Genomic DNA, 24,947 nt, shown 5'->3' with positions numbered 1-24,947 from the left:
TTAATAAGTTCGACAGTGTTAGAACAGAAACAAGACAGGATGCTTCATGTTCTACTCATATTCTGACCTCCACGCTGTCAACATTCTCCAGGAGACTGAGCATTTTAGAGAAATTATGAGACTTTCAATGATCATGTGACATTTCATTTCTCCCATACATATACCTAATTCAATTTTACAAGAAAAATTTAAATCCAGCAGTCATTTGAAACATTAATAGTGCTTGTCACCACCGTCGCTAGAGAGCATATTAGTCCACTGATATATGTGGTGGAGTAAAGAAAATGGAATGGGTGCACATTCTCATGTCATAACAATAGGTGTGCAAAAATATATAATTTTATTTTGCCATTACTGGAATTTAGGTTTCTTCTTGCAGGCAAAACCTTATTCTTTTTAACTCAGGGGGAAAGGGGGAAGCGCCAGATCTTTTGAAGGTAATTCAAGTCAAATTAAGTCTGTTTAATGGTTCTTCATGTTGTTAGAGTAGCATCTGAGCTCTGGGAGTGTATAGTGAGATAGCAGCGGCGGGGGAGGGGGGGCGCATCTGAACCTCAGCTGACATCTCTCCATGCTCTTATCCATTGAATAGTATATTGACCTGTCTGGTTGTAAAGATCTGCCACTGAAATGCCCCCATCCCCATCTGACTCTTGATTGTCTATTGCCTGACTTTGGAAAGTGTCATCTGGTAACCGTCGTCATGAGACAAAGAGGTGGTGGGTTGGCACATCGGTGTATACCTCACATCTTTGTATGACCCCAGAACATTACACCAAAGTCGCTGTAGCCATGTTGCTTGGAGTGCACAGCTCTAATGTGCGTGTGTGAATTTCATAGCTTCTGTCCATCACAAACACCTGCTGAACACAATTAGGCAGATTACAGAAGCTGACTTCACCAAAGATAAAATATTCATTTTATATTTGTAAGGAAAATAATTCTGTTTCTTTTTTTTCCGGATATTTGTCCAGTGAGAAATTAGTTATGGGTATGGGTTAAATGGTGGCTCCAGGTAAAATGGTCAAGACTGCCTTCGTCCTCCCTCTCCTCACTTTTACCAAGATACATCCTGCCCGAAGCTTGTTATCTCACACCCCACAACATAAGCCACATGGAGGCCTACTGCAAGTAGGATGTTAGACAGACTGGCCCCTGGGCCATTCTTCCAGTAGCATTCTCTAGGTAACTGCACATACAATGGACATCTTGCATTGGTATAAGTGTTCTCACTTCCACTCTTCTGTACTAGCATTTGTTTTGTATCTCAGTTGGTCTGCCATTTCCATGCTGCATTGATGGATACAGATATGGCTTGTTGTAAAAAACATCGATACCTTGTATTTTCAGGCTTTTTCATAGTTTGTATATTTTTGAAGCCTATCAAAAGAATGTGGCACTATTTGCTAACCTGGTTGAAGCTAAAAGTATAAAGCCAATGAGCTTAATTGCAGTAATAGGGTTATAAGGCTAATTTGATGGTTTGATTCCTTTGAAGACCGGTTAATTTTTATTCCATGGCCTCAACTGGTGCTCTATTACAAAGACATACTCATTGAGATAGTGTGGATAGAGGGGCAAAACCTATCTTGACTACAGTAGAAACAACTCAGACACTCCTGAGTGCATGTTGTACTTTGGGAATTGAGAGGTGGTACTTCTATATGAAGGTTTGCACTTTGGGAGTCTGATTAAAAGTGTAGTCAGTATACATATTTATGTTAAGTGTTCATCTCCTCCAATTCCACAGATATGGCCAACTCTAAGCATACTCAATGTGTGAAAACCCAGATTTACAAAATAAAATCAGTGAATGTGTTTTTCGGTCCAGGAGTTTCTTTATAGATCAGAGGAGTTTCTTTAAATAGCAAGATTCCATATTGCATGGTAGAATACACACACATACACACACATATATATATGTATTACATACGTCCTATATATTTTATGTATGTGCTATATAAATATAGTCATTTACATACAACCTATCCTAGACCATGCGGTATAGTTGTAATTATGTTTAGTACCTGAAGATTACAATGTTCTGTGTTTTGACATGCTTGAGTTAATAAACTGGTGGAAATTAACTCATTGGTATGACTATACTAAATTCCTGAAAATGTTCATAGTTAAGTGAGAACATTTATTTCAGAATCAAAATGCACAGTTACAAAACTATTTCAGCTCCTTTCGAGTATGGAAGTCAAAAGTCATAATACACATTTGATTGATTGTACCTAATCAAGGCTGATGTACTAGGAAGGCCAGTTGTCACCATTTGCTTATTAAATTTCCGAGAATCCTAGTTAGTGACCATGAAACAACTCTTCAATTTAACTAAGAAAAATTATCAGTAAACAACATCTTACTTCTCTGAAGTCCATGCTCTTGTTGTTTCATCAGTACTGTTAAAATACGTTTGTGTAAGGTATTATAGAAGATAAATCTGAAACAGCTTGTTGCTCCTGGTGCCACATTCTTAGATCACTTAGAACCCCGATTGGAATCTCTTGGGTTCTCTGACTCTCTTGCGGCTGTTCAGTGGCCCAATTCAGGTAAGATATGCTGTGAGAATAGCCAAAGTACATAAATCATCCCTTCCCTAGCCTGTCCCTACCCTACATAGGAGCCTGCTGAAGAGCACTGGCCCCGCTGCTCTGAAACTCATTTTACTTCTCAGGGTTTTCTTTTCTTTCTTTCTTTGCTTTCTTTTTCTTTTTCTTTTTACAGGGTTGTTGTGTTTTCTTTTCTTTTCTTTTCTTTTTTTAAATTTTATTTTATTATGTTATGTTAGTCACCATACATTACATCATTAGTTTTTGATGTAGTGTTCCATGATTCATTGTTTGCGTATAACATCCAGTGCTCCATGCAGAACGTGCCCTCTTTAATACCCATCACCAGGCTAACCCATTCCCCCACCCCCTCCCCTCTAGAACCCTCAGTTTGTTTCTCAGAGTCCATGTCTCTCATGGTTCGTCTCCCCCTCCAATTCCCCCCCCCTTCATTTTTCCCTTTCTACTATCTTCTTTTTTTTTTTAACATATATTATTTGTTTCAGGGGTACAGGTCTGTGATTCATCAGTCTTACACAATTCACAGTGCTCACCAGAGCACATACCCTCCCCAATGTCTATCACCCAGCCACCCCATCCTGCCCACCCCCACCACTCCAGCAACCCTCAGTTTGTTTCCTGAGATTAAGAATTCCTCATATCAGTGGAATATTATGCAGCCATCAAAAATTGAAATCTTACTTCTCAGGGTTTTCTATGCACATAACCACCCTATGCCCCTGCCTGATGGTGCCTTTCCCACGATCTCCCTTCCATCTAAGACCTGGTCCCTATCTAAGAAACTAAGGTGTTATAGAAAACACATTTGAAACATTAACCTGGTTTTTCCAACCTCATCTGTAATTCACCTTAATAATAATGAGGCTGTTGGATTGGAGCACTTTCTGAGGTAGCAGGCCAGAAATGATTGTTTGGGATTGAAGTGCAAAATAATAAATAAAAGTATTGAACATTATATTGCACATTATATTGAAATATAGAATATTAAAATTCTGAAAGTATAGCTGAAGTTATAAGCTCCACATTTGTGACCATATATCAAGAATGAACCCAAAGAGCAACAAAAGTCTGTGTAGTTTCTTTTGTTTAAATTTAAAAGATTCGCATGACACAAAGCAAAGTCTGCAAGGGACAATAATGTAGCTGAAATAATGACCCAAGTAAAAAGTTTGGAGAGTACTAATTAATAAAACTGCACTGAATTAAAAAAATAAATCATTAAAAATGCAGCTGTATGTACAAAGTTCACATTACTGATAGTGAAACACGTATACACAATCCAACATTGAAAATTACTCATTTTTATCTTGATTTTACAGATGATATCCATTTAAGACTAATCTGTGCTTTTCAATGTAAATAGTATTATATTTGGCTTTAATGTTTCTTTAGTTAATTGTGTAATAAAACTTGACCAAACCTTTAAGATGCCTTTCTTTCCTTCTAATGCAACAGACTGTGAAAATCCCTTTATTAGAGCTTTTTTGAAATAAATATTCTGTGAGTCTGGGAGAAGGATTGTAACAGTTTGCTTGGGCCCAGTTTATTTATTTTTTTTAAAGATTTTATTTATTTATTTGACAGAGAGAGAGAGAGCACAAGAGCAGGAACACAAGCAGGGAGAGTGGAAGAGGAAGAAGCAGGCTTCCTGCCAAGCAGGGAGCCCGATATGGGACTTGATCCCAGGACCCTGGGATCATGACCTGAGCCGAAGGCAGACACTTAACGACTGAGCCACCCAGGCACCCTGCTTGGGCCCAGTTTAATTGACCTCCTTTATGAATTTATTTTAGGAAAAGATAGCTCTAGAATTTACCTACTTATTATGCACGAGACCCGCCCTAGAGATTTCATACCTGTTGACTCAGTAGTTATTAAGATAATAGAGGTGAAAGAAATCATCAAGGTTTCTAGAGATTTGTTAAACAAGCTATTGGGACTCTGGCACATCCTCAGTATCTGCTTCTCAGCTCCTGTGGACTTTCTTTCATGCAAGAATGTGGGCCTAGGATTGCCAGATCTTCTTATTTTTTCAAGAGGAACAAGAAATTAGAATTTTTATGTCAAGTCTCCTTGCTTGTTTGGCTGGTTCAAGATAAAAAAAAAAAAAAAATTATGCATGAACCAAACAAGACATTTCTACAAGCCTGCCTCGATTATCTGACTTCTGGTTAGGACCTCTGATCTAGCCTTATCTCCCTGAATATGAGACCCAGATGGGTTATGTAGGGTGCCTACGCTCAGTGGCTCGCTTGTAGCAGAACAGTGTTAATCCCTAGTAATGGGGTTGTACCCCATGGAAATTGTACCCCACTTCATGCCTTTGCAAGGCACAAGGTGACCCAGTAGGAGCACTTAGGCCATGGAGAATGGGTGAGATCACAAACAACAGGGAAGATACACTCATGGGCCTTTCTAGCTCTAATCTTCTATGAGAAACCATGCCAAACCCAGGCAATGTTTTCCGAAATCTAGAAAAAAAAAATTGTAGCTCTGTGTGGTGATGGATGTTAATGAAACTTATTGTGGTGATCATTTTGCAATATATACAAATATCAAATCATTATGTTGTACCCCTAAAGCTAATAAAATGTTATATGCTCATATCTCAAAATAAAAGGAAGAGAGAAGCTATCATTTGATATGACTTTCTTTTTATATGAGTTTTTATAACTGTGTTGAGTGGACTTTTTATTCTACATCTTATTTTGATGATTCCAACAGCAATGTCTATTTTGTATTGTGATGATACAAAGTTATGTATTTTAATGCATGACCATTCTTTAGGACAATAAAAAACAATCTGCCTAATATAAGGCATTCCCAGAATATGGGTCCTTTTATCTCATTAATGAAGAGTTAAAATTTAGACTGCACAGTGATATATATTACTAGTGACCGATATACTGTGGTATTTTTGAGGGATTAATGCTTACATTAGACTGTAGCTAAAATGACTTCTAGTAATGAGATTAATTCTATCATAATCTGGGCCAATCCTGAGCCATGCAAACATAAAAATCTATACAATCCAGAGGGAGGTTTTAGGATTTTACTATATATGGGAGAAGAGTGAGAGCCTAGACACGGGTTTAAGGTTTACCTGTGACGTCAGGATGGACATGGAGGCAGGAACAGAGAGTGTGGCGTACTTGCTAGTCTTTCCATTCCCACAAAATACAAGAGGGCATCTCCTGAGTATATGAAGTACCTTCCTAGTGCTACAGACAGGATCAAAATTACAATGTACAGCAAGAACATACAAGAACATGAAATCAGTTACAGAGATGATGAGACCTAAGACATGGCTCTGCTTGCCCAGTAGCAGGGTGAAAACTGCATTTTTATCAAGAGAGGGAGTGAAATTCGAGAAGAACATTGTCATAGAAATCTTACAGCTGTGCTAGACTCTGTTCCCCTCCCTCTAGGCATTCCATTTAGACACACATTCTGCAAGACCAACCTGATCTGAGACCTATGCAGACAATTCAAGGCATCCTGTCCAAGCCTCTGGAGAAATCTTGCCTAATTAAATCAGTGGCATAAAACAGAATGCTTAAGATTCAGGGTCCAGAAACAAATATTGTAAAACAATGCTTATTATGAAAACACTAAAATTACAAATTTAAATGCAAAATTTAGTATTATTGGACAGCATACATCGTATCCCCAAGGAAGGGATTCACTTGTTATTCTTGACACTTCCCGGGAGATAGGCAAATGGCCAAGAAAATTTAGACAAAGGGAGGTTCAATGATTTTCACAATGTAAATCTATAACTCTCATACCACTTCTACTTGCATCAAAGTAGTGCCTTCAACAGCCCAATGATTAAAATATAGATATAGATTTTGAGCAGTAATGGGATTAATGTTAGTAATAGCTTTTTACCCCATTTTGAATCATTTGATTAGATTCATGAGTTTAATATTACATTAAAATTTATAGATTTATTTGAAGTGGTAATTCATAAGACTTTAATTATATAGATAGCTCACTTTGCATATTCTATTTTGCCTCATGATCTTAAAATATACATTATTTTAAAATATGAAATACTTTTCAAGTACCTCAAAAGCTTAAAAGTTGTTGGCATAAATTATTGCTTTACGGTGATAAGGATTACTTTTCATATTATTTCGTTAACATTAATACTGCATCCATATTAGATGGGGGACCTTGGCAGTTAGTTCAGGTCTCACCCCTTTCTTGGAGCATTTCTTCTCAGGTAATGTCATATGACCCAAACAGTTGTCATCTGTTCATAGACTTCCCACAAATCTGAACCAAAAAAATTTAGGCATTTTTTTTTTTTTTATCATATACAGAACTCCATACCCCCTAACTTTGGTTTTATGTCCTTCCTGATTTTTTTCTAGTACGATCGCATGTGCATTTTCTTTCTCTAATTACAGATGCGAGGTCACAGTACACATAATATTTTCTATTTCCATTTTAATCTGTAAATTACACTGATAAATTCACATCATTAAAATTATTTTATAATATTTTTGTTTTTTTAAAAGATTTTATTTATTTTTTTGTCAGAGAGAGCACAAGCAGGGGGAGTGGCAGGCAGAGGGAGAAGCATGCTCCCCACTGAGCAAGGAGCCCGATGTGGGACTAGATCCCAGGACCCTGGGACCATGACCTGAGCCGAAAGCAGATGCTTAACCGACTGAGCCACCCAGGCGTCCCTCTAATATCATTTTTAATGACTGAAAAATATTTTATTATGTGGGTGGACTACTTAACCAATCTACTCTTACTAATTTTTTTTTTCTTTTTTAAAAAATAGATAAAATCCATATAGCTAAAATTTTGCGTATATTCGTAATCACTTCATTAGGATAAATTCCTAAAAGAATAATTGTCTTGTTAAAGAGAATATAAAATCGACACTGTTTTACAGAAAGGCACATTCATTACATGACCATATGCTTTATATAGAGAGAGCACCATGTCCCCAGACCCTCAACAACAAACTGTATTACTGGTATTACTATGATTATTATTATTATTGTTTGTCAGTATAATAGGAAAATGATATTCCATTGTTCTAAAATGCAATTCTTTGATGATCATTGAGGCTGAATATTTTCTTACACATTTTTGGTTATCTAAAAGAGAGAGACATGGGAGGGGAATTTTCTAAATGTCTATGAGTAGTCCTGCACAATTTCATTAGCTTCACTGTGCTGAGATCCCTCACTCTGGCTGTATATAAATGACAGTAAAATTATAGAAATATAATGGTTAATCAGTTCAGTGAAGGGGACAGTGCAATGTAAAACTCTGATCAAATTTCCTTTTAAAATAAAGAATATTTATAATTTAGTGAAAAATTGTGAGACTGATTTTCACAAGTAGATGCAAATGGTTTAGATGATTTCATTTTCTCTGCAAGATATAATGTGAAATATAAATCTTATTGAAACTGCATATTTACTTTGATGAAGTGTTGCATTTTGAATATATTTAATCTTTTCAGTTTTTGTGCATTTACTTTCCTTTTTAAAAGCAACTCCATTCAAAATGTGACTTGAATTGAGAATATTTTTATCTATCCTTGATTTCCAAATTCATATTAAATGATCATTTATGTGATGATGTACAAGATGTTCCTTGAAATGTGTCTGTTAAAAGACTTAAAGTGTTATTGGCAGGAAATTGGCCTTATTAAGATTTAGTCATTGCTGTGTAACAAATTACTCCAACATCTCGAAGCTCAAAACAACAAATGTTTATTATCTCACACATTTTCTGAGTATCAGGAAGCCAGGAGCAGTACGGATAGCTGGTCTGGCTTGTGGTCTCTCAAGAGACTGTAGTAACACTTGGCCAGAGCTATAGTCTCTGAATACTTGACTGGGCCTGAAGGTTCTGCTGCTAAGGTCGCTCACATGGTTGGCAGACCTTATTTCCTCACCAAATGAGTCTCTCAGTAGGGCTGCTCAGGACGGACATGGTCTTCTCCAGAGTGAAATTCCAGGAATAGAGTGGGATGTCAGTACCCTTGTTTTAGCACTCTGATTTACATAATTTTCAGATGGCTAAGCCTAAATGCAGTTTAAAAGGACCTTCTGATTTTCTTTTTAAAACACTTCTCATTTGTATTGTTTTCTTGAACATTTAAATCAAATTCCACTGTTTATTTTAAATGAAATAAGGAAACTTAAGTATGTGATTAAAAAAAAAGTCTAATCATTTTCTTATGTATGAATCCTCTTTCTTGCAGGTACTTAGCTCTAATGTTAAAGTTCTTAATCCCTCGTGTATTTTTTGTTTGAATAAACTTTCAGCATGGCTTCTCCTCCACCAGAAGTTTAAAATGAGAATGATATCAATAGTAACTTTCTATCACTTGAGACCTAAGTAGGATTGATGTCACTGTTATGGGTGGGAAGGACTCTGTCATGATTTTAATATATAGCCCATTTAGTCGCAAAATTGCCTTTCATTGTCTTAAAACAGTAGAGACATAACTGATTGTATAACCTTATTTTATTCTAGGTCACCTAAAAACCCAGAACAGAAGATCATTAAAAGAGTGATTGCTCTTGAAGGAGATATTGTAAAGTGAGTACTGAAACTGTTGTTTTTGAGTTCAAGTTATAAATTCTGGAATTTTGTTGAGTTTTAAATCATATCACTTGGGAAGTACCACTCAATTCAGAAGACCAAAGCTTTGGAGACATCCCAAATGAACTGGTGCTTCTTCAGTGAGCATCATCAACAATTTCACGATGTAAGGCATACATAACTTCTTGATTATATTATTATCTTTTATCTGTGAGGCATAGGAGAAATAAATATTAACTGAAGTTAACCACTAAATAATTAAACTGACCACTAAATAATTATTTTTTGAATATTAAAATTAGCATGATTGTTTTAGATTATGGTATCATTATGATATCAAGGTTTATTTTAGATAAATTCATGAACATCTTATTATTTTAGAAGCAAATACAGAAACTAAGTGGCAGCTTTTATACACATGTACTCACAACCCTGAGATCATGATCTGAGCTGAAACCAAGAGTTGGGTGCTTAAGCCAACTGTGCCATCCCGGCGCCCCAGTATTCAGAAAATTTTCAGATCCTGTTGCCAAAAACTTAATCCTAAAATGTCTGTATTAGTGACCCTATAGATTAAACAATCTCATTAAAATGAATCTCAGTTGGTTTTAGGGCAGAATCAAGGCCAGCAGTTCTCAAAGGATGGCCAGAGGGTCGCTGGACATTCCCAAGACCCTTTGAGGGGGTCAGTGAGATCAGAACTACTTTCCTAATAATACTAAGATGCTGTTTGCCTTTTTCACTCTTATTTTCTCTCAAGTGTACAGTGGAGTTTTCCAGAGGATATGTGATGTGTACTATGGCATCAGATTAAATGCAGGAGCAGATATTGGAATATGGCTGTCTCCTATTCAGCCAAACACTAAACGGATTGGCAAAAAAAAATCCCACTCATCTCACTATTTTTTCTTTTGTTTTGGAAAATAATTATACTTTTCATTAAACATATTTGTGTGTGTGTGTTAACATATAGGTTTATTATTATTTTAGGTTGAATCTATAAATATTTTTTAATTCACCATTTTAATTTCCCATATGGTAAATATTGACAGAGTATATTTTCTAATGTGGTAAATATGGACAAACAGTTCTTTGAGAGCCTCAGTTATTTTTAAGAGTATAAAGGAGCCTTCACACCAAACAGTGTGAGAACTTGCTGATATGGGAATGAATGGCAAAAATTTTCATGTCATGATTATCTGTTCATGAGTAGTCTGTGTGGTATGAATGGAGCTATTGCGGGATGGTTTGAATGGTTTATATTTATGAATATTTGTGCAATCTTTCTTTGTTTTAAAAAGCTTTATTGAGGTAAAATTTATATACTACACAACTCACCCCATTTTAAATATACAGTGTAACGAGTTTCATTGTAAGTGTACACAGTTGTGCAAGCCTCACCACAATCTAGTTTTTGAACACTTCCATTACCTTCAAAAGTTCCCTCCTCCCATTTGCCCTTAACTGAGGCTCCCACCAGTCCCAATGGCCAGTCCCAGGCAACCAGGAATCTGCTTTCTGTCCTCATAGTTTAGCCTTTCCTAAAAAAATGTATTTAGATGGTATTATACGATATGTAGTCTTTTATACCTGTGTTTTCTCCCTCACATATCAGAATGTTTTTTTAGTTCCCCATGTATGTATATCTGTAGTTTGTTTCCTTTTTATGGTTGAGTATATTCCATTGTATGGACCTACCACATTTTGTACGCTCATTTGCAAGCTAATGAACATTAGGATTTTTCCAGTTTGGGGATATTATGAGTAGAAATATGGGCATTTGTATCAATGCTATGGACGTGTGTGTCTTTGGGTGAAAATACGTTTTTATTTCTACTGAGATGTATTCACACATATCACTGTTAAAATGCCCATATACCTAAGATGCTGGCTATTATGGTGAAGTAGATGTTTAACTTTGGTAACTACCAAACTGTTTTCAAAAATGGCTATAATATTTTATGTTCTACCAGCAATGTACAAGGTTTTCAGTTTCTTTGTATCCTTGCCAACACTTGGTATTATGAAGATTTTTTTATTATAGCCATCCTCATGGGTGTAAAGTAGAAGGTCGTTGTGGTTTTGATTTGCATTTCCCTGAAGGCTACTGATGTTGAGTATGTTTCCATGTGCTTACTTGCCATTTGTATATTTTCTCGGGTGAAGTGTCTTTTCAATGCATTTGCTCATTTTGTACCGGCTATTTAATATTTTGAATTATAAGAGGTCCTTTGATTTTGATTCCTTAAATAGATTGGGCATTTGGGAGAGGATGAATGTGTATAATAATTGATTTTAGTCAGGTGTAAGTGTATTCGTATCAAAAAGTTTATTTTTTGTTACCTGTAGGATTTGTGTAGTCAATTTGCAGAATTTGGCGACCGCTTTCTATTTTGAAGATGCTATCTAGTCTTCTGATTTCAGTAGGAAACTGGGAAGAGCAATAGATTTGGAAAACTATTTGATATTCTTCCATAAATATCCAAAATATGTTTTTAATATTTGGAAAACAGTTTGTGTGGATATGATGCAAATCCCATTCAAGGAATGAGTCAGCAAACCTTGAATACGTTATATTAAATGATTGAAGCCAGTCACAAAAAACCATATAGCATTTGACTCTATTTATGGTATATGAAATGTCCAGAATAGGCAAATTCATAGAGGTAAAAAATAGATTAGGGGTTCCCAGGGGCAAAAAAGGGGAATGAGAGATATGGGTACAATGTTTTTTTTAATTTTTGTTTGTTTGTTTGTTTTTGGTAAGGGGCGTAAAACATTCTAAAATAAATTGTGATAGCCGCACATCTCCATGAATATATTAAAAACAATGAATTGTACATTTTAAATGGGTCAATTATATGTTATATAAATTACATCTCCATAAAGCTATTAAAAAAAAAGAATTGGTCAACAAAGGGAGCAAAAATTTTATCTATGTCAAATAATCTAACAGGATTAGGAATGTCAAGGGATTCATTTTACATTATAATCCAAAGAGAACACAGCTTTAATTCAGATGTATCATTAGTGGTCACCAGCTGAAGAGTCAACAATGTGAGATTATAAAACTTGGTCAGACATAAAAAAACTCTTGTGTAATTAGAAATCCTACAACAGACCTCCCCCAGGAAAAACCTGGGTTGTTGCTTTCGTCAGTAAGTATAAATACTGTATTGGGTTCACAGAGGGCCTGAGCTAGAATGAGGGTTATTGGTGCAGTGTTGGGAGATGAGGGGAAGGGAGTTGGAGATGTAAGAGATTTATACCTTTTTTTCCCCCCCACTGCTGCAACCCACTTGGGGAAGGGCTGGCTTCTTTGTTCTAACCCTGAAACTTAACACTTTGGATATATGGCCCTTTGTGTCCACCTTCACTACACCTCTATCATGAAGCAATAAGTAACATAAGGATGAAAGTATCAAGGCTCAAGACTTTCTCAGTATGTAGCCTCTAAAAACTTTTTGATAATTGATTAGAAAAAACTTTTTTTTGTATTTAGTGTTTTAAAAGAAAATTTAAAATTTTGTTCCTCTGAATAAAATAGGTACTTAAAAATTTTAGGCTTCCTGGGCTTTAAATTAATAATTGGATATATTCCTTTATTTATTTATTTATTTTTAAGATTTTATTTATATATATGAGAGAGAGAGCGATCACAAGCAGGGGTGAGGGGTAGAGGGAGAAGCAGACTCCCTGCTGAGCAGGGAGCCCGATGCAGGACTCAATCACAGGGCCCTGGGATCATGACCCGAGCCGAAGGCAGACGCTTAACCAACTGAGCCACCCAGGCACCCTATAATTGGATATATTCCTATAATAATTTTCTAACAGTGTTGAAAAACATTAAGAGGTATTAGGTAGTACAGTATTATTTACTGATGTGCTTACCTCTTTTAGTCTATGACCCATTTTTTTTAATGCCAGAACATATAAAAAACAAATTTAAAAATATGCTGTCTTTTTTCACCAGAAGTCATTTTGTCTATTGGTATCCTAATTTGTAGTAGACAACGTGCTTTGGTCTGTGATGTGGGCTTTCCATTCCCAGTCTTACCTTGGATGATACTTGATTACTTAGTAGGCAAGCTAAACTGAAATACACATCACCAGAATTTTTCTTTTTTTTTTTTTGGAAAGAACTTGATATTTCATAAAATGATCAAAGAAAAAAATCTGACTTATTAGGACTCAGTTATCCTTTTTGTGGGTTTTGTAGTATTTTTATTGTGAATTACACATAATTAGAGGGTAGAGAGGAAACAATTATCTTTTCAGAGCTAAGCACTTTCAAGGCTTAATCTAATTCTCAATCTAATGTTCTGTTAGTTATAAAAATATATATATATATATTTTTTTAAATATAAATATATTTATATTTATTATAATTATATTTACTACTATAAAAAAGTAGTAAAATATAGTTTAAAGAGCACTTATTTTAAAGATAATTCAGCAGATGGTTGACTCATATTATGTTTCTACCTGGGGAAAGAAGTGTGGCGAAAGCCAAGGATCAGCCTCGCCTCACCGAAGACTAGAAACGGTACTACAGCTGGACTTCTGGTTTCTGTGCACCTGCATCCTCTATCCTTGTTTTTGCCTGTCTTGCTTGTGTTCCCATTGGCTTTTGCCCCGTTGCCAACTGCTGACTTCCTTGGGTGTGCCTCTTGTTTAAACTACCTGAGAGAAATCCGAGTGTGTTGCTTTGAGGTACAGAACTAGGATACGTCCACCTGACAGGTCACTGGTCAATCCGCTCATCAGCCGCCTTTGGGGTGGGTGCCCTTCCTTGGTCTGGCTGGTTGTGGTTGTGTAGACCAGCCACCTAGTACAGACCCTGCAGCTCTAAGGAACCTCTTGGAAGGAGCTTGCACATCTAGCAGATACTGTGAGGCCTCCCAAATTGGGGCTTTGTAGTCAGCACTCACTTCGCTTAGCATCACCCTTTGAAGCCTCATGTTCAATAAAATTATAATCTGTTCTCCTTGGTAATTGCTTTGACCTTGCCCTCTGGGGAGGATTTATTTATTTGTTTGTTTGTTTATTTATTTATTTACTTACTTATTTAAACTACAGAAATAACACAAGCTGGAAAAATTCAAAATGCTATCATGAACATCCTTGCACACATACTTTTGGACATTTGTGTTTATTGTTGTAGAACAGATAGCTAGACGTAGAAATACTGGGTCAACACATGTTGTTGTTATTTTTAGTTCTAGTGTATACAGCCAGATTTCCCTCCAAAGAGGTTTGTTGTACATCTCACCAATATATTACCCTCTTACCAACACCGCATGAAATACGCATTTCAGAGGAAATGGATTTCAAGATCAAATGCAATGGGGAGGTTGGTGGGCTTCAGACTTAGAAGTCAAAGCATTTCAACACAAATTCTGAAATTACTTTAGATGATTAGGTTCTCTTTAATTGGATTGCTGACCGAGTAGGCCTTAGAAACATTCATTTAATGAGCACTGGTCTAGGCACTAGAGAAACATAATTGGATAGAAGAGACAAAGTCCCTGCTCTCACGGAGCTTACATCCTAGTGGTTAGAAGCAGATAGCAGGCAAATACATAACACGTAATGCAACACATGACCCTGAGCTAGAAGTGCTAAAGAAAAATAAAGTCGAAAAGGATGTATAAAGTAGGGGTCTGGGACTGCTAATTTAGGCAGGATGTTCACTGTAAACCTCTCTAATGAGCAGATAGTTAGCAGACTCCTAAATTAAGGGAGGAAGGAAGAGAGCCATACTAGGATCTGGGACAAAGGCAATTCACACCAAAGAAATAAGCGATGCAATCTTGAGATGGGTACACAGTGAGTGAGTTTAAAGAATTGCAAGAAGTCGACATATTGGACTCCACCAAACTAGGAAAATTCAGGTAGGAGACTAGGTATCAGAGGTTTGCAGAGCTTTGTGGGTCATAATAAGGACTTTGGATTTTACTGTAGTGGAATGGCAAGCCCGTGGAATGTGTTGAGCCATGAGTGATAGGATGTGATTGGCATTTTTAAAAGATCCTTCTGTCTGCTGTGTGGAGAATAGATGAAAGGGAGGCAGTCTGACCCAAGTAACTGGTCAAAGTATTTTTCTCTTGAGGAAATAATATGTAGCTTCTTCTAAAAGTAGTTAAGTATCCTTATTTATGACATGAATGATGACTACTTTGATTTGATATTTTCAGAGTGACTCATAAAAGTAGTCACATTACTTGTAATCACAGTCATCATGATTACATTGACAAGGCAAAAGTAGAGTTGAAGTGTTTGTTCAGTGAATTCAGCCAAATATTCCTAAGATGATAGAAGAGGTGACTTTTGCAAGTCTGAACTCTCTGTCATGATGTCAACATTGATTAACATCACAAGACAGTTGCTTGATTGTGTGGATAACTTAACTAGGAATATAGTCATTTTCATAAAGTTAGCCCCAGTCGGTCTGCTTATCTATAACACGAACAGTAAAAAGCTAATGAAAGTCATATTTAGACAAGACCATTAGTTCCACCAAAATATTTTGCATAGTTATTTGCTTTTTCTTATTAATTTGTTGTGACTGATGTAGAAGGACTGTTTTAGAAGATGATCAAATGAATACAAAGCACCAAACTGCGGCAAGTCAATATGAATCAACCACAACTGAAATTTGTAAGGCACCAACATTGTTTTATTGGGCACTTGTATTTCTGTTTCACAGATTTTCTCAGCCCTGTCAGAAATGAAGCCTGTTATCATTTGTCTTCTTACCTACCGAAATACACTTTACAGATACTTGGAATCTGGGAGCCCATGTATATAGCAACCTCAGTGAAGTAAGTCACCGGTGAAGGGGGTAACCATATAATTCATCACCGAAACTAGGACACTTTTGAGAGTGAAAGGGGATGATTATTATGTTGGAATAATCAGCATCTGGTAGCTGCCAAGACAAACTGCAACAAATGGTCGCCCTACCAGTGAAATGTAATCTGCTTTATAATTCACTTTACGTAACTTGATTTTCTTTAGTTTATGGTTCTCCTTGTTCAGGAGAATTCCAAGAAGTGTTCATAGAAAACAATCACTTCTTGGCCCCGGGGAGGCCTTAGGTCGGGCAGGATCAATGATGTGGAGAAGCATGTCCTGCTCACAACACAGTCATTACCATGCTAGAAAGTACAGTGTAAGACTTTCTGTAACAATTACTGATATTGCAAAGTATTCTGCAGTAGAGAAGCATGAGACGTCTTTTGCTGCAAAATATTTAAATGATAATTCCTCTTCAAGTATAATGACTATATTGTAAAATGTCAAAACACTCTAATTTATTAAAAATAACTTTCTGATATTAGCAAAAATAAATCCATTGAATCACTAGAAATTAAACATTTTAAAGCTTGTTGATTTTAAATGTGCTATTGAAGATACAGAAATCAATATTAGCCTATTACAGATGGTTGAATCATATCATGTTCCAGGAAATGATGAAGCTTTATAGGAAGAAAAACAGAACTAAATTGAGTTTTCCCCAGTAAAACTAAAAATGATAGTTGTTTAATAACTTCTTTTCTTTTCTTTCTTACTTTTTTTTTTTTTGGTGCAGTAGCTCTGAATAATAGGAGCTTAATGTGTCTCTATGGCACTCTTTGAAGACCATGTATTGATTTATGACATTTTTGGTAGATTAGGAATGCATTCTTTCCTAAAAGAAAGGACAGAATGAAGAAGAAATTTGAAAAGAAACTTGTGTCCAGGACCCTGATAAAGATTGCTGAATAGAATGTTTTACAGCATGGAAGCTAATGGTATTATTTTATAGTTCTCAAATGGGACCCAGGTAGGTGGTTGCTTTTGAAGACAGGAAGATATTTATACATTGGGCCTTAGCTATTAGTGATTTGAACAGAAGACTTCCACAAATTTCTGAGCCGCTTAAGCCTGGTTTAGTTTGAATTCTGAACTTTCCCAAATCAAAATGGCACAGCACATTCTTGTTTAGTACTTAGCGTCTGACCAATACTATTATTTAATAGATAAGGTCTTGAGCATGAAATGAAGCATCCCAGGGTCTGTCCAATAAGGTTTGGTTACCACTAAATTAGAAACATTTGTGAAAAATCATCAGTTTTGCTCTGATGTCAACCTGAGAAATCGTTAATTTCTCCTGGACATTCTTCCCTTCTTCTTGAAAGAATGGTAATTCTTCTTTGCTAAAGAATTATAGATTGGTAGGTAACCCATGACTTTTTGGAAATCTTTCTTTTATGTAGTTGTGGATGATTATTTATCACTCTGCTGCTGTATCTGTGAATAAAAATGGAATTGCTGATAAAAAGTATGTGCATCAGCAGTAGGTATTTCTTCCTCACCATCAGAGAGATAGTCACTTTAAGTTTATATGTAAAAATGTTGATCTTGATTTTTAAGGTCAAAATTATTCCTGTGATCAATTTAGCAATGCAGGAAGGTTTTTAGAGGTACTACAGCAAACACAGTGTGTACACTTTCATGTAGGAGGATGTAACAGTTGCTGGAAGTCACCAGACTATTTAGATTGAATTGCTTTTTCTAATAATGGTGACAGTGGGTGTTGTGGTACTCTCCCCACCCCCATCAGTGGTTTCTCTGGTTTCATCTTTGACCTTAGTCTACCTGTCTCTTGAATAGGATTCTTCTTTAGATACGAACATTTTTACTATTTATTCTCTCATGCATAGTCATTTATTCATTCAGTATGGTGTGGAGGTCAAGAGCACAAACTATAAATTTGGACTTCCTTGATTTGTATCCCAGCTTTGCCACTTCTTGTGTTACTTTACCAAATTACTTAATTCTCTAAACTTAATTTTCCTCACCTGTAAGTGGAAATTATAATAGTACTCCATAGAGTGTTTTTCAGGATAACATGACATAGTGGATGTAATTTGGTTAGCACAGTGCTCAGCACATAAGAATGTATTCAGTAATTATCAGATATTCTTAGAAGTAGTCATGATGAAATCATTATGTATTGGGTGCCTGGAATTTTTACTATGTGCAAGATTCTAAGGTTGTATTGACAGCCATAGAGAGTTCTTGCCTTCCTGAAGTTTATGCTCTGGTGGAAAGGCAACAAAAGTAACAAAGAAATACAATTGCTACCATGAAAATGTACAAAGGCCCCTGGAGCATCCCTGGAGGAAGAGCATCTGGTCTACCTGAGGAACTGGGCTGTGTTGTGTTCAACTTTCTGGTTAAAGTTTGAGATGAATAGGAGATCTACAGCTCCCTCCTTAATTGCAAAAGCAATTCAGGCTTAGTATAATTTAGGAAAACTGAAATGATACTGGAGCATATGGGGTAAAAAGAAAAAGTCCTTTTTTCCTCACACTTCTAATCACACTCCCAGAGGTATATATGGTGTGTATCCTGATCCCTGTCTCAGAGTGGGAGATTGAAAGAATTAGAAAAATATTTATATCATAGCATTTTTCCTTGAATATTCCAGAAAGAAAAAAATACATACTTCACATATATCTGTAAGAATTTAAGTGTCCCAGTGTGTGTGTGTCACACAGATAGATACACCTATGTTATAGTAATATACTTGTCTACCTCTAGTAGGTAGGTATTTGAAAACATGGCAACTCCAGAATTGCTTATTTATTAAGTTCTAAATAATAAATAATAGTCCTAGGAGTAATGTACACAAAGATTCTGTGTGCAAATTATTGGGTAACAATATGTGACGCAGACAAAACCATTTATAGAAAATTACAGGCAAGAGCATGAAAGTGAATATTAAATAATATCTTCATTATTTCATGTTCTTCCTATTAAAGTCACCATATCTAAAAGGAAGTATTAGAACCATCGTGTTCTCTCCAGGCAGTGAATGGCTGAAGTGACTGGGGGGCTTCAGGTAAGAAACCCATTGGCTTAGCTTAATTAGGAAAAATTTTCTGCGATTGAGGGCCTAGCAGGTTGCTCTGATCTGGCTCCATCCTTGTCAACATCCCTTTGCTGCTCTCCAAAATATAGTAGTCAGTCTCTAACTAAGCTCCTTTCCTCTGTTTTTGGGCTGGCTTTGGGGACTTTTCTCCCTAATTCTGCCATGAGCCTCCCTCACCTCCCCCAGTGCAGACAGATCATGTGAAGTGCTCTGGTGGAGTCTGATATTTCCTAGCGGGAAGCACAATACACAGGGGGCCAGCTAGTGCATTAGTCTATATGCCTTCTTTGCTGCTGGCTTAATTATATTTCTTAGTAGTATAACTTTTTGAAGTTGTGACCTCCAAGTAAAAATATAGAAAAATGCTGACTTTTGTACACTCCTTTGAACTAAATATTGATTTTTATTTTTTTCTCTGCTTGCAGTAATGTAAGTCTGTCAAATATTTGGAAAAGTCATATAAGTATAATTATCTTAGTAGGAAGCTAAAAAGATTGTCTTAAAATACCTTTTTAACTAAGCTTAAGAAGCATGCCAGAAAGATTTAAGAATATTTCAGCCTGAATAATTACTTAATAATTAAGGAACAGTTAGTTCTTCTATTTTTGTGCAGTTTCAGTTAACCTTGTTTCAACTTAACATTGACCACTGTTTCTCTTTTAAAATGTTTGGAGAAAAAATTTCATGCGGTGGAGCAGGTATGTTTAAGGTATTAACTCAGTTAGTTATGGATGCTATTAAATTTTCGTAACTTTTATTTTATGAAAGCTTTTTTTTAGGTGTCTAGGGGCAACGAAGAGTAGCGTGATATAGTAGAAGGAGCGTTACACTGGAGTAAGATGATATATTCAATTCCAGCCCTGTTCCTTACAAGCTGTGTGACCTTGGAAAAGTTATTGACCTCTCTGATTTTAAAAGGAAAAAAATACTCTCTATTTTCAGAGTTATTTTGAAGACCAAATATCTTCCAATACTTTGTAAATTTTAACACACTATTAAAATGTAATGTATTATTAACTGATTTTCTATTTGGCTTCCCCAGAGCTTAACAGAATGCCTTGCCCATTTTAGATGATCAACTTTTCCTGTCATTGTTGAAAAAAATGTATTGTACTACTCAATCAAGATATAGGTCCATATTTGATAAATTCTCAAGTTGGAAGAAAACCATTTTTACAACGTTGCATCCAAGTACTCAAATGCGGGCTCCTGTATCTTTGGGATCTTAAACTGGTTCCTCATGCACAGTTACCTGATGTTCGTAGCAGGGGTCAATATGCTTTTTCTGTAAACAGCCAGATAGTAAATATTTTTTTTAAAGATTTTATTTATTTATTTGAGAGAGAGAGAGAATGAGAGAACACGAGAGGGGGGAGGGTCAGAGGGAGAAGCAGACTTCCCGCTGAGTAGGGAGCCCGATGCGAGGCTCGATCCTGGGACTCCAGGATCATGACCTGAGCCGAAGGCGGTCACTTAACCAACTGAGCCACCCAGGCGCCCTGAGATAGTAAATATTTTTATAGCTTTTCAGGCCATACCATCTCTGACAAAACTACTCAATTCTGATACTGTAGCATGAAACCAACTATAAATGATACATAAAATGAATGCTCCAATAAAACTTCAATTACAGAAACAGATACTGGACTAGATTTGGCCTCTGGGCCCCAGTTGGCTAATCCTGGTCTATATTATCTACTTTCATTCCTTTAACATTAGAAATAAGTAGAAAATACTAAATTTATTTTCTAATCCTGGCCAGCAGTTTAAATAGTAGGGAAGAATTAGCCTACAAGCCATGGGTTCTTTGGTTCTATGCTGGTTGAGGCAGAGTAGCTCTGCTCCTCTAAGGGAGATTTTTGCTGCATTGCTAGAAGCCACAGGGGTACACCTGGACAGTGAAGATATTTGTCTTGAGCTGGATGGGGAAGAGCTATTATACTTTAAGAATGCTGCAGAGAGTATCTTCACTGGCGAGCTGCCACAATGCTCATAAAAGAGTAGAATGAATGCCATTGCCCAAATAGTTTCTTCCTAATACAAAAGGAATAGCCCCGCAGATGGGAAAATTCTGTATCAGAATACTACCCCAGGCTATTTAAGCTTTTCTTATAAGCCCAGCATTAGAACTCCAATTATCTTCTGGCCGTTATTTGAGCTCAATCTGCCTATGCTGGACTAAACTGATAGTGCAGAGAAGAAGGAGCTAATAATCTAGAGGATCCTTTTTTTAAAGTAATTTATTTTAGTTCCTCAGTTTATTCGTTGTGTTATGAAAAATGTTCAAATGTTCTCTAATTTATTATGAGGGATGCCTTTATATATAATAGCATCTCAGTTAGACACAAGCAGTAATCATTCCCATATGTAAAATGTCGATTGTGAAACTAAAGTCTTTGTTTGCAATTTTTGTAAAATTGGAAAAAAGTTTGTTGACAGAAATATTAATCATAAATTGTTGATTTAGAAAAAAGAGTGTCTCCCTAGTTTTTCCCCTCCGAGAATCTGAATGGTCCACACTAGCAGAACTAATAAGATTTTGAAATTGATCATCCTCAACTCAAAGGAGAATTTGAGTGAAAATAATTAATTTTTTTTCATTATTAGGGGAGCTGAGAGTTGTTGATCTTTCAGAAGAGTCAGTTGTGTGATGAAAGTTGTATACCTGGGGCATGATGAATAGCAAGTCATTAACTTTGGGCTCCTGCAACTGGACACTTGGGAACTAAGGAGATTTTCCACTTTGCTTATTAGAAAAATAAATTCTTCTCCCTGACCATTATGTGATACCTGGTTTTAGTATGCAGCCCGGAGGTGGCAGTGATAAACGCAGCGACCACACTGCTACACCTCAAGGTGTATTGATGCTTCCAAGGAACGTTTCTGCAGTCTGGATTCCAATTTTACATACATCAAAAAGTAAATGACTATTTAATCTGTGACTATAACATGAAGTAATACATACTGGAATGGAGTTCAGTAGGATGGAAAGCCAACCTGAAAGATTTTCTATTTGAGATGAAAGTATAATAAGCCGTAAGCTTTACAAAAGCAAGGACTATGATAATAGAAGAGGAGATGAATGAACAGATTAGAATTTGGTATGTGTATGGGAAAGTAAGGTGACCTTTAATGGATTTCTGGGGCTGTCTTTGGGGGATTATGTAAATCAAACCTGAACTCTAAGTCTCACACGACTATCATTAAAATCAAGAGAATGCTTACTGCCTGATGGAAATTGAGGTGACTCCTAACTTGATGTATCCGAGCTCTAGTATTCTCACATGACTTTTAAAAAATAATGATTTGTTGAAATTAAAACTTGCAACTTCCTTGCCAATAAAGTGAAGGAAATAAAGAGGATATGCATATGAAACTTATATGAAAGTTTCCCTTTTCACATTTCTGGCAGTGTATAAATATTGCACTGTGTATTGAGCCAGTGAAGAGTATTAACATCATTTTCGACTTTGTTAATACAAAAGGTGAAAAAATGTTTCTCATTGCTCTTTTCATTTATATTATTTTCATTGCTGATACAAATGAATATTTTATACACTTATTAATCTTTTGCTTCCTTTTCTAAGAACTATTTCAGAATTGAAATAGTTTTAAAATCGTATTCAATGTTTTCTTATCAGTTTGGAAATATATATATATATTTTTTTTTTTTGAGAGAGAGAGAGAGAGCGCATGTGTGCACGGGGTGGGGGGTACCAAGGAGGGGAGTCAGAGGGAGAGGGAGAGAGAGAATCTTAAGCAGGCTTCAAACCCAGTGTGGTGCCCCACACGGGGCTCAGTCTCACAACCCTGAGATCATGACCTGAGTCAAAATCAAGAGTGGGTCCTTAACCGACTGAGCCACCCAGGTGCCCCTATCAGTTTGAATATATTACGTATGTTAACCCCTTGTCATATTTAGATCAAATTTATTTCCAGTTCATGATTTGCCTTTTAGTTTTATTCATTCTCATAGGTTACTTAAGGAAATAGGTTTTTTTAAAAGTTATTTAATTTTATTTTTGATGGTTAGAGGTCTGTGAAGTAGAACTTTAGAAATTGAATTCTTTGACATAATTTTATGTGTTTATCTGCTGAGTAAATGCTATTAGTGTGTGTTACTGCTAATCTATGAGTTTTACAAATAAGGAGAAATGGGACTTCAGTATAAAGCTTGTAACATGCTTTTCTCAATATTTTTTAAAAGATTTTATTTGTTTATTTGAGAGAGAATGAAAGATAGAGAGGGCATGAGAGGGGGGAGGGTCAGAGGGAGAAGCAGACTCCCTGCCGAGCAGGGAGCCCGATGCGGGACTCGATCCCGGGACTCCAGGATCATGACCTGAGCCGAAGGCAGTCGCTTAACCAACTGAGCCACCCAGGCGCCCACTTTTCTCAATATTTTAAAGTTATAAAAATCTAGTAATCCTTTATTGTAGAAGACCATATATATCTACATATGTTCTATAGGCAACATAGCTACCATATGGAGGGTGGTATTGTTCTAGTAGAATGTTTCTCAAAGTGTGATCTCCAGACTGTAGCATCAACATCACCAAGGAACTTGGTAGGAAATGCAGATTCTTGATTCCCACTTCCCCGTACTGAATCAGAAACTCTGAGGCTGGAGCCAGCAACCTATGTTTTAATAAGCCCAGCAGGTGATTCTAATGTATGCTGAAATTTGAGAAAATGTTCTAGTATTAGGTCTCTCACCAGTTATCTGTCTTAACTTGAGTGGTTTAACCTATTTAGATTTTGGTCTACTTAGGTATGAAATGATGTTTTCTTCGATTTGACTATATTGCCACCCTGCCTAAGCTTAAACTTCCAATGCTGGGATTTGGGGTGGGAATTTTCAGTGGGAAAAAAATACTGTAGTGTCATGATCCCCTGTTCCCTTTGCAGGTTTGATGAAATGTCAGCTCCTAACCACCAGCCCACCCCAATCTTTTCTTTAGGAGTTCACTCTCACATCCTTCATAATCTCTGCCCTCCCTGTGATCTCATGCTTTCAGGAAAATGGAAAGCATCTCACCAATTTGAGGATCCTAGGACTAAACGATTTGGAACATGTTTTCCAGCTCTTAAATTCTATGATATTTATTCCATAGAAAAGAGGGAGGCAGACAGTACACAAATTTTTGGAGAAGGATTAGCACCAGGAAGGATGCTTTCCCACTCTAGGGTAGAGAGGTGGACCCATCACTGTGTCACCCCCACGGGCTGCTACTTTACCATGAGGCATCGTAGACATCGGTCTTGGAAGTCTCCCCAGAGGAGGGGCGAGCAAGAGGCGAGCAAGGGAGGACCTGTGCTAACATGCCCTGGAAGACAGCTTAGCAGGCCGCCTTGATTTCCTCCCCGCATTACCATGTCTGTGTCCTGACTGATTCCCTTTTCATACCCTTGCCAGCCCATCTTCCACACTCCCACAAGAATGATTTTTTCTTAAATATTCATCTCATTATGGCTTCCATACTCGCGAACCTGGTGATAAAGGTCCCTCACGACTGGCCCAGTGTCTCTCCAGCTGCATTCTCCCCACGAGGTTCTAGCCACACTGACAGTTTGTGGTTTCTTGGCAGTTATGCATCTTCTCATATACCTTTGCCTTTACAGAAAGCACCCTCACTTTCGTCCTGTCCCTTCGTTTTGTTTTTGCCTGGCTAACTCCTACTCAGCAATCGCGTCTCTAGGAATTTATCTGGTAGATAGACCTGCACCTGAGGGCAAAGGAGTGTGTACAATGGAGTTACATGCAGGGTTGTTTATAATAGCAAAAGATTGAAACCTTCTAAATGTTCATCCATACAGTTAAGGACATTGTGATGCATTCAGAAAATAGAGACTCAGGAACAATTAGG

At 36.7% G+C, this 24,947-nt stretch overlaps 1 protein-coding gene across 1 annotated transcript in view; it reads left to right on the top strand.

The window, feature by feature from the left end:
• IMMP2L (inner mitochondrial membrane peptidase subunit 2) overlaps window positions 1-24,947 on the top strand; it is an 864,991-nt gene that overhangs the window by 566,319 nt on the left and 273,725 nt on the right. Inside the window, exon 5 of the mRNA XM_028104812.2 lies at window positions 9,090-9,155. Within this exon, the coding sequence (XP_027960613.2) occupies window positions 9,090-9,155 (66 nt within the window). The remainder of the gene's footprint in view (window positions 1-9,089; window positions 9,156-24,947) is intronic.

The sequence above is a fragment of the Eumetopias jubatus genome, unplaced genomic scaffold, assembly GCF_037043125.1.
Source record: "Eumetopias jubatus isolate StellerSeaLion01/CBP00866 unplaced genomic scaffold, mEumJub1_p1.0 scaffold_14, whole genome shotgun sequence".
NCBI classification, from domain to species: Eukaryota; Metazoa; Chordata; class Mammalia; order Carnivora; family Otariidae; genus Eumetopias; species Eumetopias jubatus.
This window is presented reverse-complemented; position numbering and strand designations above follow the sequence as displayed.